Source organism: Pleurodeles waltl, chromosome 4_1 (assembly GCF_031143425.1).
Source record: "Pleurodeles waltl isolate 20211129_DDA chromosome 4_1, aPleWal1.hap1.20221129, whole genome shotgun sequence".
Taxonomy (NCBI): domain Eukaryota; kingdom Metazoa; phylum Chordata; class Amphibia; order Caudata; family Salamandridae; genus Pleurodeles; species Pleurodeles waltl.
Window position 1 is genome coordinate 14,738,378 of NC_090442.1, and position 14,636 is coordinate 14,753,013.

Consider the following 14,636-nt stretch of genomic DNA (forward strand, 5'->3'; position numbering starts at 1 on the left):
TCTTTTTGACGCCTAGGGGCAATAATGGGAAATCCTGGGCATGCTGGATGAAGTCCCAGGTGTTGCTTCGATCCGGTAGGGCGATGAGTCAAATTTTCTCTCACACGGTGTGAGAAAGTAGCCTCTTTCTAGCCTTGTTACCCCCACTTTTGGCCTGTTTGTGAGTATATGTCAGGGTGTTTTCACTGTCTCACTGGGATCCTGCTAGCCAGGGCCCAGTGCTCATAGTGAAAACCCTATGTTGTCAGTATGTTTGTTATGTGTCACTGGGACACTGCTAGCTAGGACCCCAGTGCTCATAGGTTTGTGGCCTATGTATGTGTTCCCTGTGTGATGCCTAACTGTCTCACTGAGGCTCTGCTAACCAGAACCTCAGTGGTTATGCTCTCTCTGCTTTCCTAATTTGTCACTAATAGGCTAGTGACTAAATTTACCAATTCACATTGGCATACTGGTACACCCTTATCATTCCCTAGTATATGGTACTGAGGTACCCAGGGTATTGGGGTTCCAGGAGATCCCTATGGGCTGCAGCATTTCTTTTGCCACCCATAGGGAGCTCTGACAATTCTTACACAGGCCTGCCACTGCAGCCTGAGTGAAATAACGTCCACGTTATTTCACAGCCATTTACCACTGCACTTAAGTAACTTATAAGTCACCTATATGTCTAACCTTTACCTGGTAAAGGTTGGGTGCTAAGTTACTTAGTGTGTGGGCACCCTGGCACTAGCCAAGGTGCCCCTACATTGTTCAGGGCAAATTCCCCGGACTTTGTGAGTGCGGGGACACCATTACACGCGTGCACTATACATAGGTCACTACCTGTGAATAGCGTCACAATGGTAACTCCGAACATGGCCATGTAACATGTCTAAGATCATGGAATTGTCACCCCAATGCCATTATGGCATTGGGGAGACAATTCCATGATCCCCCGAGTCTCTAGCACAGACCCGGGTACTGCCAAACTACCTTTCCCGGGGTTTCACTGCAGCTGCTGCTGCTGCCAACCCCTCAGACAGGTTTCTGCCCTCCTGGGGTCCAGCCAGGCTTGGCCCAGGAAGGCAGAACAAAGGACTTCCTCAGAGAGAGGGTATTACACCCTCTCCCTTTGGAAAAAGGTGTCAGGGCTGGGGAGGAGTAGCCTCCCCCAGCCATTGGAAATGCTTTGATGGGCACAGATGGTGCCCATCTCTGCATAAGCCAGTCTACACAGGTTCAGGGATCCCCCAGCCCTGCTCTGGTGCGAAACTGGACAAAGGAAAGGGGAGTGACCACACCCCTGACCTGCACCTCCCCTGGGAGGTGCCCAGAGCTCCTCCAGTGTGCTCCAGACCTCTGCCATCATGGAAACAGAGGTTCAGCTGGCACACTGGACTGCTCTGAGTGGCCAGTGCCAGCAGGTGACGTCAGAGACTCCTTCTGATAGGCTATTACCTGTGTTGCTAGCCTATCCTCCTTCCTAAGTAGCCAAACCTCCTTTTCTGGCTATTTAGGGTCTCTGCTTTGGGATATTCTTTAGATAATTAATGCAAGAGCTCATCAGAGTTCCTCTGCATCTCTCTCTTCACCTTCTGCCAAGGAATCGACAGCTGACTGCTCTGGACTCCTGCAAAACCGCAACAAAGTAGCAAAGACGACTACTGCAAACTTGTATCGCTGATCCAGCCGCCTTCTCGACTGTTTTCCTGGTGGTGCATGCTGTGGGGGTAGTCTGCCTCCTCTCTGCACTAGAAGCTCAGAAGAAATCGCCCGTGGGTCGACGGAATCTTCCCCCTGCAACCGCAGGCACCAAAAGACTGCATCACCGGTCCTCTGGGTCCCCTCTCGGCACGACGAGCGTGGTCCCTGGAACTCAGCAACTCTGTCCAAGTGACTCCCACAGTCCAGTGACTCTTCAGTCCAAGTTTGGTGGAGGTAAGTCCTTGCCTCCCCACGCTAGACTGCATTGCTGGGTACCGCGTGATTTGCAGCTGCTCCGGCTCCTGTGCACTCTTCCAGGATTTCCTTTGTGCACAGCCAAGCCTGGGTCCCCGACACTCTAATCTGTAGTGCACAACCTCCTGAGTTGTCCTCCGGCGTCGTGGGATCTTCTTTTGTGACTTCGGGTGAGCTCCGGTTCACTCTTCTTCGTAGTGCCTGTTCCAGCACTTCGGCGGGTGCTGCTTGCTTCTGAGAGGGCTTATTGTCTTGCTGGGTGCCCCCTCTGTCTCCTCACGCAATTGGCGACATCCTGGTCCCTCCTGGGCCACAGCAGCATGCAAAAACCCTAACTGCGACCCTTGCAGCTAGCAAGGCTTGTTTGCGGTCTTTCTGCGTGGGAACACCTCTGCAAGCTTCTTCACGACGTGGGACATCCATCCTCCAAAGGGGAAGTTCCTAGTCCTCTTCGTTCTTGCAGAATCCACAGCTTTTACCATCCGGTGGCAGTTTCTTTGCAACCTCAGCTGGCATTTCCTGGGCATCTGACCACTCCCGACTTTGTCGTGACTCTTGGACTTGGTCCCCTTGTTTCACAGGTACTCTCGTCTGGAAATCCATTGTTGTTGCATTGCTGGTGTTGGTCTTCTTTGCAGAATTCCCCTATCACGACTTCTGTGCTCTCTGGGGAACTTAGGTGCACTTTACACCTACTTTTCAGGGTCTTGGGGTGGCTATTTTTGTAACCCTCACTGTTTTCCTACAGTGCCAGCGACCCTCTACAAGCTCACATAGGTTTGGGGTCCATTCGTGGTTTGCATTCCACTTCTAGAGTATATGGTTTGTGTTGCCCCTATACCTATGTGTCCCCATTGCAATCTATTGTGACTGTACATTGCTCGCATTGGTTTCTATTGCTATTACTGCATATTTTTGGTATTGTGTACATATATCTTGTGTATATTTGCTATCCTCATACTGAGGGTACTCACTGAGATACTTTTGGCATATTGTCATAAAAATAAAGTACCTTTATTTTTAGTATAACTGTGTATTGTGTTTTCTTATGATATTGTGCATATGCCACTAGTGGTATAGTGGGAGCTTTGCATGTATCCTAGTTCAGCCTAAGCTGCTCTGCTAAGCTACCTTTTCTATCAGCCTAAGCTGCTAGACACCTCTTCTACACTAATAAGGGATAACTGGACCTGGTGCAGAGTGTAAGTACCCCTTGGTACCCACTACAAACCAGGCCAGCCTCCTACAATAAGCGCCTACCTGTGCACCTCCTCTGTGTGTACCTCATAAGCGCCTACCTGGGCACCTCCTCTGTTGGTACCTCCTAAGAACCTACCTGTGCACCTCCTCTGTGTGTACCTCATAAGCACCTACCTATGCACCTCCTCTGTGTGTACCTCATAAGCACCTACCTGTGCACCTCCTCTGTGTGTACCTCATAAGCACCTACCTATGCACCTCCTCTGTGTGTTCCTCATAAGCACCTACCTGTGCACCTCCTCTGTGTGTACCTCATAAGCACCTACCTGTGCACCTCCTCTGTGTGTACCTCATAAACACCTACCTGTGCACCTCCTCTGTTTGTACCTCACAAGCACCTACCTGTGCACCTCCTCCCAATCTAGCAGAACCCCATCTGGCTACAAAGTAGCTTCTTACGCATCAAGCGGGCACCACTACGTCAGGTTCCCTGGAAAGTCAGAAAATTGAAGAATAATGAATACTATGCACACATCTGTTATCTGTGGGGATTTATCAGGTAAATTATTAGTTGTCATAGAGTCTCCATAATAAGGACTAAATGACTGATATGGTTGAATATTACATTATAAATCAAAGTTTGTTTGCCTTATCTCTGAGCGTAATGTGAAAGCGGGACATTACAATGAACTCCTCACTCTGTTTTACAGAGAACCCTGCGCTGGAAAGAGATGCATCTTGAATGTCAAGGTCTGAACTTTAACTACTCTAGCTAGAGTTAAAGAATCTGTTCTCTACATAACATGTGCGGGCCAGAACCAGGCCCTGCAAGTTGCGCTAGAGTTAGGGAGATGGACAGATGTTAACGCCAATAAAAAATCTACCTTATCACACAATAATGCTCCAGTCTTTCAGGTTAGAAGAAACAGAATTGCTTGAACCAACCCCATGGGTGCTCAGAAAGTGTCTGAGATTACTTAAAGAACAGTAGGGTAAAGACGAGTTGGCCCTTGAGCTGATAACAATGTCACAGGAAAGTACAGAAGTTGAATACAGTTACCTTTGTTATATACTGTCTGAAGAGTTACCTTTGGTAGATACTTCCTGAAGCTGAAGAAACAGCAGCACATCCTGATCCCTCCTTTTCCACAATCTGTTCTTTAATGAAATCTTGTCCATGTGCATCTACTTACCCTGTACCTGTAGCACGTGGTGCTCCGTGACTGCCCTTTCTGTACTAAGACACTCCGTGGAGACTGATAAATCACCTCCTTTTCTGAAGTAAATAAGATGGGATGTGTTCAACATAACTTTTAGTTAAATATCCGTATATGGTGCAATATACCTTGCGAGGTTTCAAAGATGGTAAAAGAGCGTTGTCGTTTACAACCAGATAAGTATTGTGCATTCATATTCTATTACAATTGTATTTTGTAATTTTAAATCTCTTTACATTCAACAGGGAAAAAGTCTTGAATGCACAAAATGATGATGAATAATGAAGATACTTTAACTCTGCAAGACAACTGTCAGAAATAACGAGGACCAGTCTACAGGAAAGCATCAGTGCAGTCTGCAACAGAGGAACCTGAACACAAACTGACGAATCCTGGAAGAAGCAGTCAAGGGCTATTCATTGAATGTAAGAGTCTGAGCTGTGCACCTTTACACCACAGGACTAAGAAGTGACTTCTACAAAATTAAGACAAACCACCTCCTGTATAGACTGGTGTCAGCTTTGATCGTGGGATCATTATGATGTGGTTACCACAGTGCTTGGACTAAAGATAAAGAACCATCATTCAGTGCTCTGGGTATGTTGTAAACTCTTTGTGGCCCAACTGCAGCAACAAGAGAATAGCACAACGGAGTGGAGACAAACAACTGAAGGATAAAGGAAAAAAGAGTTCTGTTATCTACAACATATTACCTTGTTCTGACCAGAAGGAAAACTAATCTTTACCCACAAGCGTCAAAAACTGTTATCCAGTCAAAAGGCACAATCCCTCGAAAAGATGCCGGGCATATGTTGAGTTCGTCAACTGACTTTTAAATTAGAAATAAAACTGTCCTAAATACCAACTCACCCAGGAAATGTGAGAATAATACAAGTGCTTTATGAACCATGTTGGCCCTTCAGGAAACAGAGTCATGGGACGTGGACAAACATATCACCGACCTAGAGACACTAACCAAGAAAGAAGAATCATACACAGGCAGGGACAACTTTAGCTTGTCATCGCTACAAAAGGACGAACAGCAAACACACAAAGGAGTAAAACTTTTCTATTGCACTGAGTGTGTGCAAAGCTTTAGTCATTTAGCACTCCTTAAAGAGCATTGGCAAACACACACAGGAGAAAAGCCATTCACATGCAGTGAATGTGGGAAGCGCTTTACTAAGTTATCACACCTTGAGAGACATTATCAAACACACACAGGGGAAAAGCCATACCATTGCAATGAATGTGTGAAGCAATTTAGTCAGTTATCATACCTCAAAAGACATCAGCAAACACACACAGGAGAAAACCTATATCATTGCAGTGAATGTGGAAGTAGTTTTAGCAAATCTTCAAGATTAAGGAATCATCAGCAAACTCACACGGGAGAAAACAAATTCAAGTGCAATGAATGTGCGAAGAGCTTTAGTCGGTTATCAGATCTACAAAGACATCAGCAAACACACACTGGGGAAAAACCATTTCATTGCAATGAATGTGTGAAAAGTTTTAGATAGTTATCACACCTCCAAAGCTATCAGCAAACACACATGGGAAAAACCATTCCATTGCAATGAGTGTATGAAGAGCTTTTGTCAGATATCAGACCTACACAGACATCAGCAAATACACACAGGGGAAAAACCATATGATTGCTACGAATGTGGATGTAGTTTTAGTCGTTACTCAACATTGAGGATTCATGAGCGAACACACACAGGAGAAAGACCATTCAAGTGCAATGTATGTGTGAAGAGTTTTTGTCAATTATCACACCTACAAAGACATCAGCAAACACACACTGGGGAAAAACCATTCAAGTGCAGTGAATGTGTGAAGACTTTTAGTCAGTTATCAAACCTACAGTGTCATCAGCGAACACACAATGGGGAAAAACCATACCATTGCAGTGAATGTGGGACCAGCTTTAGTCGGTCAACACACCTTGAGAGACATTATCAAACACACACAGGGGAAAAACCATACAGTTGCAATGAATGTTTGAAGCAATTTAGTCAGTTATCATACCTCCAAAGACATCAGCAAACACATACAGGGGAAAAACCATATTATTGCAATGAATGTGCAAAGAGCTTTAGTCGGTTATCGCTCCTCCAAGTACATCAGCGAACACATACAGGGGAAGAAACATACCAGTGCAATAAATGTGTGAAAAGCTTTAGTTGGTTATCACACCTGCAAAGACATCAGCAAACACACACAAAGGAAAAACCGTACCACTGCAATGAATGTAAGAAGAGCTTTTGTCAGTTATCAGATCTACAAAGACATCATCGAACACACACCGGGGAAAAACCATACCATTGTAGTGAATGTGGGATGAGCTTTAGTCGGTCAACATACCTTGAGAGACATTATCAAACACACACAGGGGAAAAACATACAAATGCAGTGAATATTTGAAGCAGTGTAGTTAGTTATCACACCTCTAAAGACATCAGCAAACACACATGGGAAGATCCATACCATAGAAATGAATGTGCGAAGATCTTTAGACGATTATCACACCTCCAAGTACACCAGCAAACATATATATTTCTCATATTTAAGGTTTTGTGAACCAATGAGAATCAAGCGTCTCAGCTCCTGTGACTAAACAGAGACCACTTCTGATGGATAATTCTACCTGCAAATTCCTCACCCATAGAATAATAGTCAGGCACCAGTCTAGATCCAGGCTCTTCAAGGCTATCATACTGCTGGGCGGTGTCCCAGGCTTTGCATCAGCATCGGAGGAGGGATCCAGTGACATCACTGAAGCCATATATTGGGCTCATCCCAGTGCTAAGACATCTGTTCCCTTTGTTCTGCATCTTTGGTACAAGTCCAGCAATCGCTTTCTCAAAGAGTCTTGAGGTTTTCATAGAAAGTTTACCACAAGTGCAGTACCATGTCTCTTCCAAAGAGATTAGAGTCAAACAGTATAGGGATTGTGAAGGACAGATGTCTATAGCTGATACCCACTTCATCTGCCTCTGGTGACTCGGTTTGGACCACGACTCCCAGTCTTGTGACTACTGCCAGAACAAACACCCAAATGCCATCAAGGACCATGAGGCGAGGCTCTTCATGGGCAGGCCAAGGGACAAGAGGCACAGCTGATCTAGCTTCCAACCTCGTTACAGGGCACCGTCAACCCACTCTTTTGGGGGAAGAGGAGAAGGCACAAGAAGAATTCCAAAGAGAAGTCACTTCAGTGTCCTCCAACTCCGCTCTAGTGACTACACTGCACCTGACCCAGAACTGTTTCGACCTCCACGGGATCCATCCTTGAACTTCCTGGATCCTTCGGTGCGGGGACCCTTTCTCCTGGCAGTTCTTAACCTGCACCTGTGTTCCAGGCTCCAGGTTCTGACCCGGCAACATTTCTTAATGGCATGTACGGAGTCTTTGCAAGGGCATTGGTGTCATCAGGCATGCCTTCAGACCCTAAGGCCCATATTTATACTTTTTGACGCTAAACTGCGCTAACGCAGTTTAGCGTCAAAAAATTTAGCGCCGTCTAACGCCATTCTGAAGCGCCATGCGGGCGCCGTATTTATGGAATGGCGTTATCCGGCGCAAGCAGACCGGCGCTGCCTGGTGTGCGTGGAAAAAAACCACGTAGACCAGGCAGCGCCGGCGTTGGGAAAAAATGACGTTAGGGCGTCTTAAAATGGGGCAAGTCAGGTTGAGGCAAAAGAATCGCCTCAACCCGATTTGCGCCATTTTTTTACGACGCCCAGACGCCATTTCATGACTCCTGTCTTAGTAAAGACAGGAGTCATGCCCCCTTGCCCAATGGCCATGCCCAGGGGACTTGTGTCCCCTGGGCATGGTCATTGGGCATAGTGGCATGTAGGGGGGCACAAATAAGGCCCCCCTATGCCACCCAAAATTTTTTAAAAAATATAAAAAATTATACTTACCTGAACTTACCTGAATGTCCCTGGGGTGGGTCCCTCCATCCTTGGGTGTCCTCCTGGGGTGGGCAGGGGTGGCAGGGGGGGTCCCTGGGGGCAGGGGAGGGCACCTGTGGGCTCATTTTGAGCCCACAGGCCCCTTAACGCCTACCCTGACCCAGGCGTTAAATAGTGGCGCAAATGCGGGGTTTTTTGACCCGCCACCTCCCGGGCGTGATTTTTGCCCGGGAGTATAAATACGACGCATTTGCGTCGCCGTCATTTTTTTAGACGGGAACGCCTTCCTTGCATCTCATTAACGCAAGGAAGGCGTTCACGCAAAAAAATGACGCTATTTGCCCATACTTTGGCGCTAGACGCGTCTAACGCCAAAGTATAAATATGGCGTTCGTTTTGCGCCGAATTTGCGTCGAAAAAAACGATGCAAATTCAGCGCAAACGGAGTATAAATACGGGCCAAAGTGTCATACACTTTCCCTATGTTTATGCCCTTGGCTCTGATGCCATTTTGCTCCATCCCATCTGAATGAACAGAGACTTGTCCATCCTTTGATCCAGCTCTTAGGTACTCCAATCTGCTTCATCCTCCTACATGGCAGCCCCACCACTACTGATCCCTACACCACTCCTGCTTCTGCCGCCATTGCTTGAAGTTGCGCCTCTGTACATACTGCACAGGGAAGCACTAAGTCTATTGAAGGAAGATACAGAAATAAGATCCATGACCTATTCAGATTCTGACCCTTTGAATTTATACATCTTGGGTAGCAATGGCCAGGGGTAAGTGTTTACTGGCCTGCCTTCTGCAAGAAGATTAGACACCTCTCCAGAGATGGAAATGGACATACCATCGGAAATGATGTCCTTCTATTTGGTGGGAAAGACGGCAGCTGAGGTTGTAAAGCTTTAACTTTCTTTGCAGTTAAAACTCTGTCCCAACAGTCAACAAGCTCATGACACACCACTAGATCTCTGCCACAGGAGACCCTCCATTTTCCTCTTCCCATCCCTCACCCTAAAGCTTAGTTATCCAGACATCATTCTTATTTGGACATTCGGCTGGGAGCTTCCAAACAGTTCCCTTGGACAGAGAATTTAAGAGCCTTGATGCCTAGGAAAGAATTATTTTTTCAACAGAAAGCATGGCATTGAAGTTCTTAAATACTGCCTGCGAGCGTGCTACACCCATACCATATGGGATATGGCTCAGATGGCTGTGCCTCATGTGCCAGAGGAAATGAGGGTGCACTTCTAAGAGGTGGTCCTGGATGGTCAGAAGGCATCATTCCACATAATACAATCTGGATTGGACACTGCTGATTTGTTAGTCGGAACTGTGGGTACTTCTATCTCCATCCTTATGCGCGCCTGGCTACACACTTCTGCCTTCTCCCCTGATGTCCAGGTCAGCCTCATGACCTCCCGTTTGACAGGGCATGCCTTGTCGGATTTGGCATTAGAGAAATTCAAGGCCAGCAATGCTACAACCCACTCCTTCAACTGCCACCTCCTATGACAGATTATCACCAATTTCACCATTTTCCTGCCGTGTTGAAGGAATTGTCCTTTAACCAACGTCAGACTTACCTTCTCCAATCCCATCAGTAGGAAAATTCGCTGGTCAAAGTGTATAGAGGCTGAGCCAGAGCAAAATGCTGTGGATCCATCAAGCAAGCCTTCTCCTCTTCCTTCCCCTCCTCCCCTTCACAAGCAGGAAAGCAGGTCTAGTTCACTTTTTCTCACCTACTTGAGGCCTGTGGGTTGGGGGGTATTGTTCTTTCTCCTGGCCTGGAAGGCTGTTACTTCAGACCAGTGGGTCCTCCAAATAGTAGAAAGAGGCTACACCCTTTCATTCCTACACGCCAACCCCGTCCACCCCTGCCTTCACTCCCCTCCCGGGTCTGGATATATCTTCCTTTTCTCAGCAAGAGGTGGCAGTACTCATAAAGAAAGGAGCTGTGTTGCAAGTAGAGTTGGAACACGGCCAGCTTCTTTGTTTCCTAGAAGGACAACTTTCTGTGTCTAAGCCTGGACCTCAGAGAAATTAGCTTCTTCCTCAAAAAGAAAAAGTTCAAGAGTCAGACCTTAGCTCAGGTGTTACTGGCATTGGAAGCTGGAGTTTGGATGGTGTCACTTGACCTGCAGGATGCTCACTTCCACATCTGATATTGTGGTCCCATCTATGTTTTGTAGTAGCTTCATCCACTACCAGTTTGTAGTGTTCCCTTTTAGGTTAACATCATCACCTCAAGTTTTCACAAAGAAGATGACAGTGATTACAGCCCATCTATGAATGTTGGGCACACCAGTATTTCCATACATGTTTGACTGGCTAATTAAAGTTGGATCGCTGGAGGCAGTATCTCGCTATGGACAGTCAAGAATAGCCCTGCTGTTTGACCTGGGTTTCTTAATTAACAAGCCAAAGTCCCACCGGAAGCACCCTCAACGACTACAGTTTATTGGGTCAGTACAGGACACCACTATTCTCCACACCTTTCCTCCACCTTAGAGAAAAACCACCATTCAGAAATTGGTTCCCTCCTTCCAACACAGTGCACGAGTCCCTGTTCTTAAGGACCTATGACTCCTATGTCTGATGGGTTCCTGCATTCTCCTAGTCCTGCATGCACTTTGGCACATGAAGAGCCTGAAGGAGTGCCTCTGCAGGCAGTGGCTACAATACGGGGGAAACCTGTTGGACTGTTACATAATCTCCCCCAGTGCTTCAGCAGAAGTGGTTTAGTGGGGGAACAAGATGAACCTGAGTTGCAGGACGTCTTTCGTTCCCCCTTCAGCTGTGGCTACAGTAGTGATGGATGATCCCACCTCAGGGTGGGGAGCTTGCCTAGAAGATCTGGAGATCAGAGGACCCTGGTCTCTGGAAGGACCCTGGTTCTCCAGATGAAATAGCAGGCAATTTGGCTGGTGCTCAAGGCCTTCCTCCCCTCCATCCAAGGTTGGTCCTTATGTCAATAAGTAAGAGGGAGTAGGGTCTTAGCTCCTTTGTCTGCAAGAATTGGGACTTGGACACACTGCCAAGGGATTTGCCTTACCAACAATCACCTAGCGGGGTCTCTGAATGTCAGAGCCAACAGCAGCAGGTGACGTTATCTTACTGATCATAAGTGGCGTATTCTACTGGAGGTAGTCCAGGACATCTTCACCAGTGGGATACTCCTCAGGTGAACTTTTTTGCCTCTTCAGAAAATGTACATCAGCAGTTCTGTGTCCTCCAGTGTCCATTATTGGTAGCCTTGGGGGGACATTTCCCTTGATTCCTTGGAAGATACTCTAAGAGTGCCAAGTCATTCTCATCAGCCTCGATTGGCCAAGGATAGTGTGGTATGCAGACCTTCAGCGCTTCTCCATATGTCCTCTTCTCAAGCAGCCATGCAGACTAGACCTTCTCTCTCACTGGTGATGTGAGTACCTTGAAGTATCCAGATCCAGACTGGCATCTGAGATTATTCTACAGGTGAGGAACGTGCAGGCAGATAAGAGTATCCACCAGAAAACTAGCACAGTAAAGTAACTATTTTTTTCCTAGTCATATGGTTACCTATCTGCATGGCATGGCGGGGGTTCACTGAGGATTGACTTCTCCAAACGGGCTGGTGGCAGTGGGGATGTTTGAATAATGTAAATGGTTAATTGATTGATAAGAAATCTGTCCCTAGCTTTCAGTGCAGATGTGCAGAATAAGGAGGTGCACAGTCACTCCGACTCTGAGGCGACAGGTAGCAGGACAACAGGAGTGCTATTGGCCGAGCTGCTCTTGTCAATGTATTGTTGCTCTTAAAATGAAACAGATTTTAAATGTGCTAATGTGAGGAGCTTTAAATATGTAATAACCTTTCTCCTATCATCAGTGTTCTGTAATAATTGGCCAAAAGTATTAAACATGCTGAAACTAGAGAGGAATTGTCTACGTACGTGAGGCTTAGGTCATAAATTGACGTTATTAGACTAACAATGTATGTCATCCATGGGTTGGAAGAAGCAGCTGGTACATTCTTCTGCAAGTTTAATTTAACCATTGGCCTTTAAATTATGGATTGCTTTGAGTTAATTTTTAGACATTAGATGTCAGTTGTAGTTTTGGTGCAGCAGTTCATTGTTTCCCTAATACGGTTTATGAATTGATTAGCTAATGTTAATATGCATTTTTGTCATTGATGTATTCTTCTGTACTACTGAGGTAACGATTTCATGGAATATACATTAATGTACGTTCAATCAAAAATAAATCTTGAATGATTAATTCAGTCACATTCTGTCAACTCTTCGGTGATTTTCTTATTTATGAATAGAGAATACTTGAAATCAAAGTCTAGGGTCTTCCCCATCAGTGTGGCTAGCCTTGTGTAACACTCATGGTCAGTCAGGCCCAAATCATGAGCCCCTAACACCAACAGCCTGGGCATGGGAGATGCTCCTGAATTTGGGGGTGCAATTGGCACGGGCCTGGACATCCCAAAACACCACCACAAGACTCCTGAAGATGAATCCCCTCCCGGTATCAGGTTCAGCCTAACAACATGGCCACTGCTGCCATACCTCCAGTGGTTCTGCGGCCTGTGGAGAGGGCCAATGGGCTATCTTTCTTCGTGGGTACTGACGTTCCAAAATCATTCACTGGCTGAAATATTTGTGGGCCTCAAAGTTTAGGGTCACTCACATATATAAATAGGTCATAAACATAAAATAATACCTTATGTTTCACCCTGGTTGCTCACTTAAAGCATAACTCGGGGGGGGTCTCATTTTACAAATTCTAACCAATAGTTCTCTTGCACGAGCAAAAAGAAGGGGGACAATTGCCAGCCCTGCCTGGTACTCTTGTAAATAGGAATGAGTTTGGGCAAGTGATGTCCTATCTGTATCCTCGTCAAAGGTTCTGCATGAAAGAATTTAACATACTTCAAGCAAGACAAATAAGTAACCCCAATTCAGATTATCAAATTGGCTTTCCAAAATCAGTTAAAAGTAGAATGTGCGCTTCTAGGGCCAGGGCATTATCGGGCTGTCTGATGTTATGCGTTTAAGTGTGGTGGGGCATAAAACCGTTCTGGCCTCTGTGTATTAGCGTTACAATTGTTTCTATTCTATTCATCAGAATTTTTATTTTCATATTTAGCTAAGAGACCGCTCTGTAGGAGTTGCATGGAGACTTCTTCTAATATACCTTTTATGATCTACTCTGTCAGGGATTACAATGCCTTCTGTTTGTCCTCTTTGTATAGTTTCAGTAGGTGTGCCTTGTGCAGGAATTTACTAGCTATATAGAATTTGACTGGTAGCTCATTTCAGCCGAGCAGTTTCACCACCTGCATCTGTTAATACCTTCTGTGATTTCTTCAGTGGAAACTTCAGAGTTAAGGGTCTGTGTCTTTTGAGTCATGGGCAATCAAACCTCAATCCACTTTGGCCTTAGTCCCAGATTCAGAGATGTCAAGCTGTCTATGAAAACAAGCAAGTTCCACTTTCTAAAAGTGGCATTTTCAGAAGTCACTTAAAATCCAACTTTACCATTAAAGTGGATTTTAAATTACAATTCCTTAGTGACCAGACATGACACTGCTACCTGTTCACAAGCAAAGGTTATCACTTATTAAATGTAATAACGTAACCCAATGTTATCCAATGGGAGAAGTAGGCTTTGGAGTAGTAAAAAAAGTATTTAAATAGTTTTCGCTACCAAGACATGTAAAACCTAAAATTACATGTCCAACGTTTTAAATGCACTGTACCCTGCTCTAAGGGCTGTTAATGGCCTACCTCAGGGGTAACATATATGTATTAAAAAGGAAGGCTTAGGCCTGGCAAAGGGGTTATTTTGCCAAGTCAAATTGGCAGTTCAAAACTGTACACAGGCTGCAGTAGCAAGCAGGAGACATATTTGACAGGGCCACTTAAGTGGGTGGCACAATGAGAGCTGCAGGCCCACTAGTAGTTTTTATTTAAAGACTATGAGTACACGTAGCACCGCCTTACTAGGGACTTAGAAGTAAATTAAATGTGGCAATTGACTGTAAGTCAGTTTTATCATGTTTAGGGGAGTGAGCACTCTAGCAGTGGTTAGCAGTAATAAACTGCACCGAGTCCTGTGGCAACAAAAACAAATTCCAGCAGAGCGAAGGGAAAATGTGATGGAAGTACACCCTAAGGCTGACAGGTCCATCAGTTTAGTAATACTACAATAGTACTGCTGAAGTACTACAAAATGCAGTTTTCAAATTTACGAGTGTAAATCTCCATCTACATCTGTCCCGTCGTTCCTGCGGGATGATCCTCACACATGCAAGTTTACTACTTGGTAGTAAATGTAAGAAGGACTGTAGCAGAG

General features: G+C 45.6%; 1 protein-coding gene across 1 annotated transcript; it reads left to right on the forward strand.

Moving 5' to 3' along the window:
- The first annotated feature begins 5,945 nt into the window (after nucleotides 1-5,945).
- Nucleotides 5,946-6,788, forward strand: LOC138286907 (zinc finger protein 436-like). Its single transcript, XM_069227297.1, has one exon. It carries the CDS (start codon nucleotides 5,946-5,948, stop codon nucleotides 6,786-6,788), a length of 843 nt encoding a protein of 280 aa, XP_069083398.1.
- The last annotated feature ends 7,848 nt before the right edge of the window (nucleotides 6,789-14,636 follow it).

What these genes read in the sequence shown, in the direction of transcription:
- LOC138286907 (XM_069227297.1), top strand. Translation starts at nt 5,946, where the DNA reads ATGAAGAGCTTTTGTCAGATATCAGACCTACACAGACATCAGCAAATA.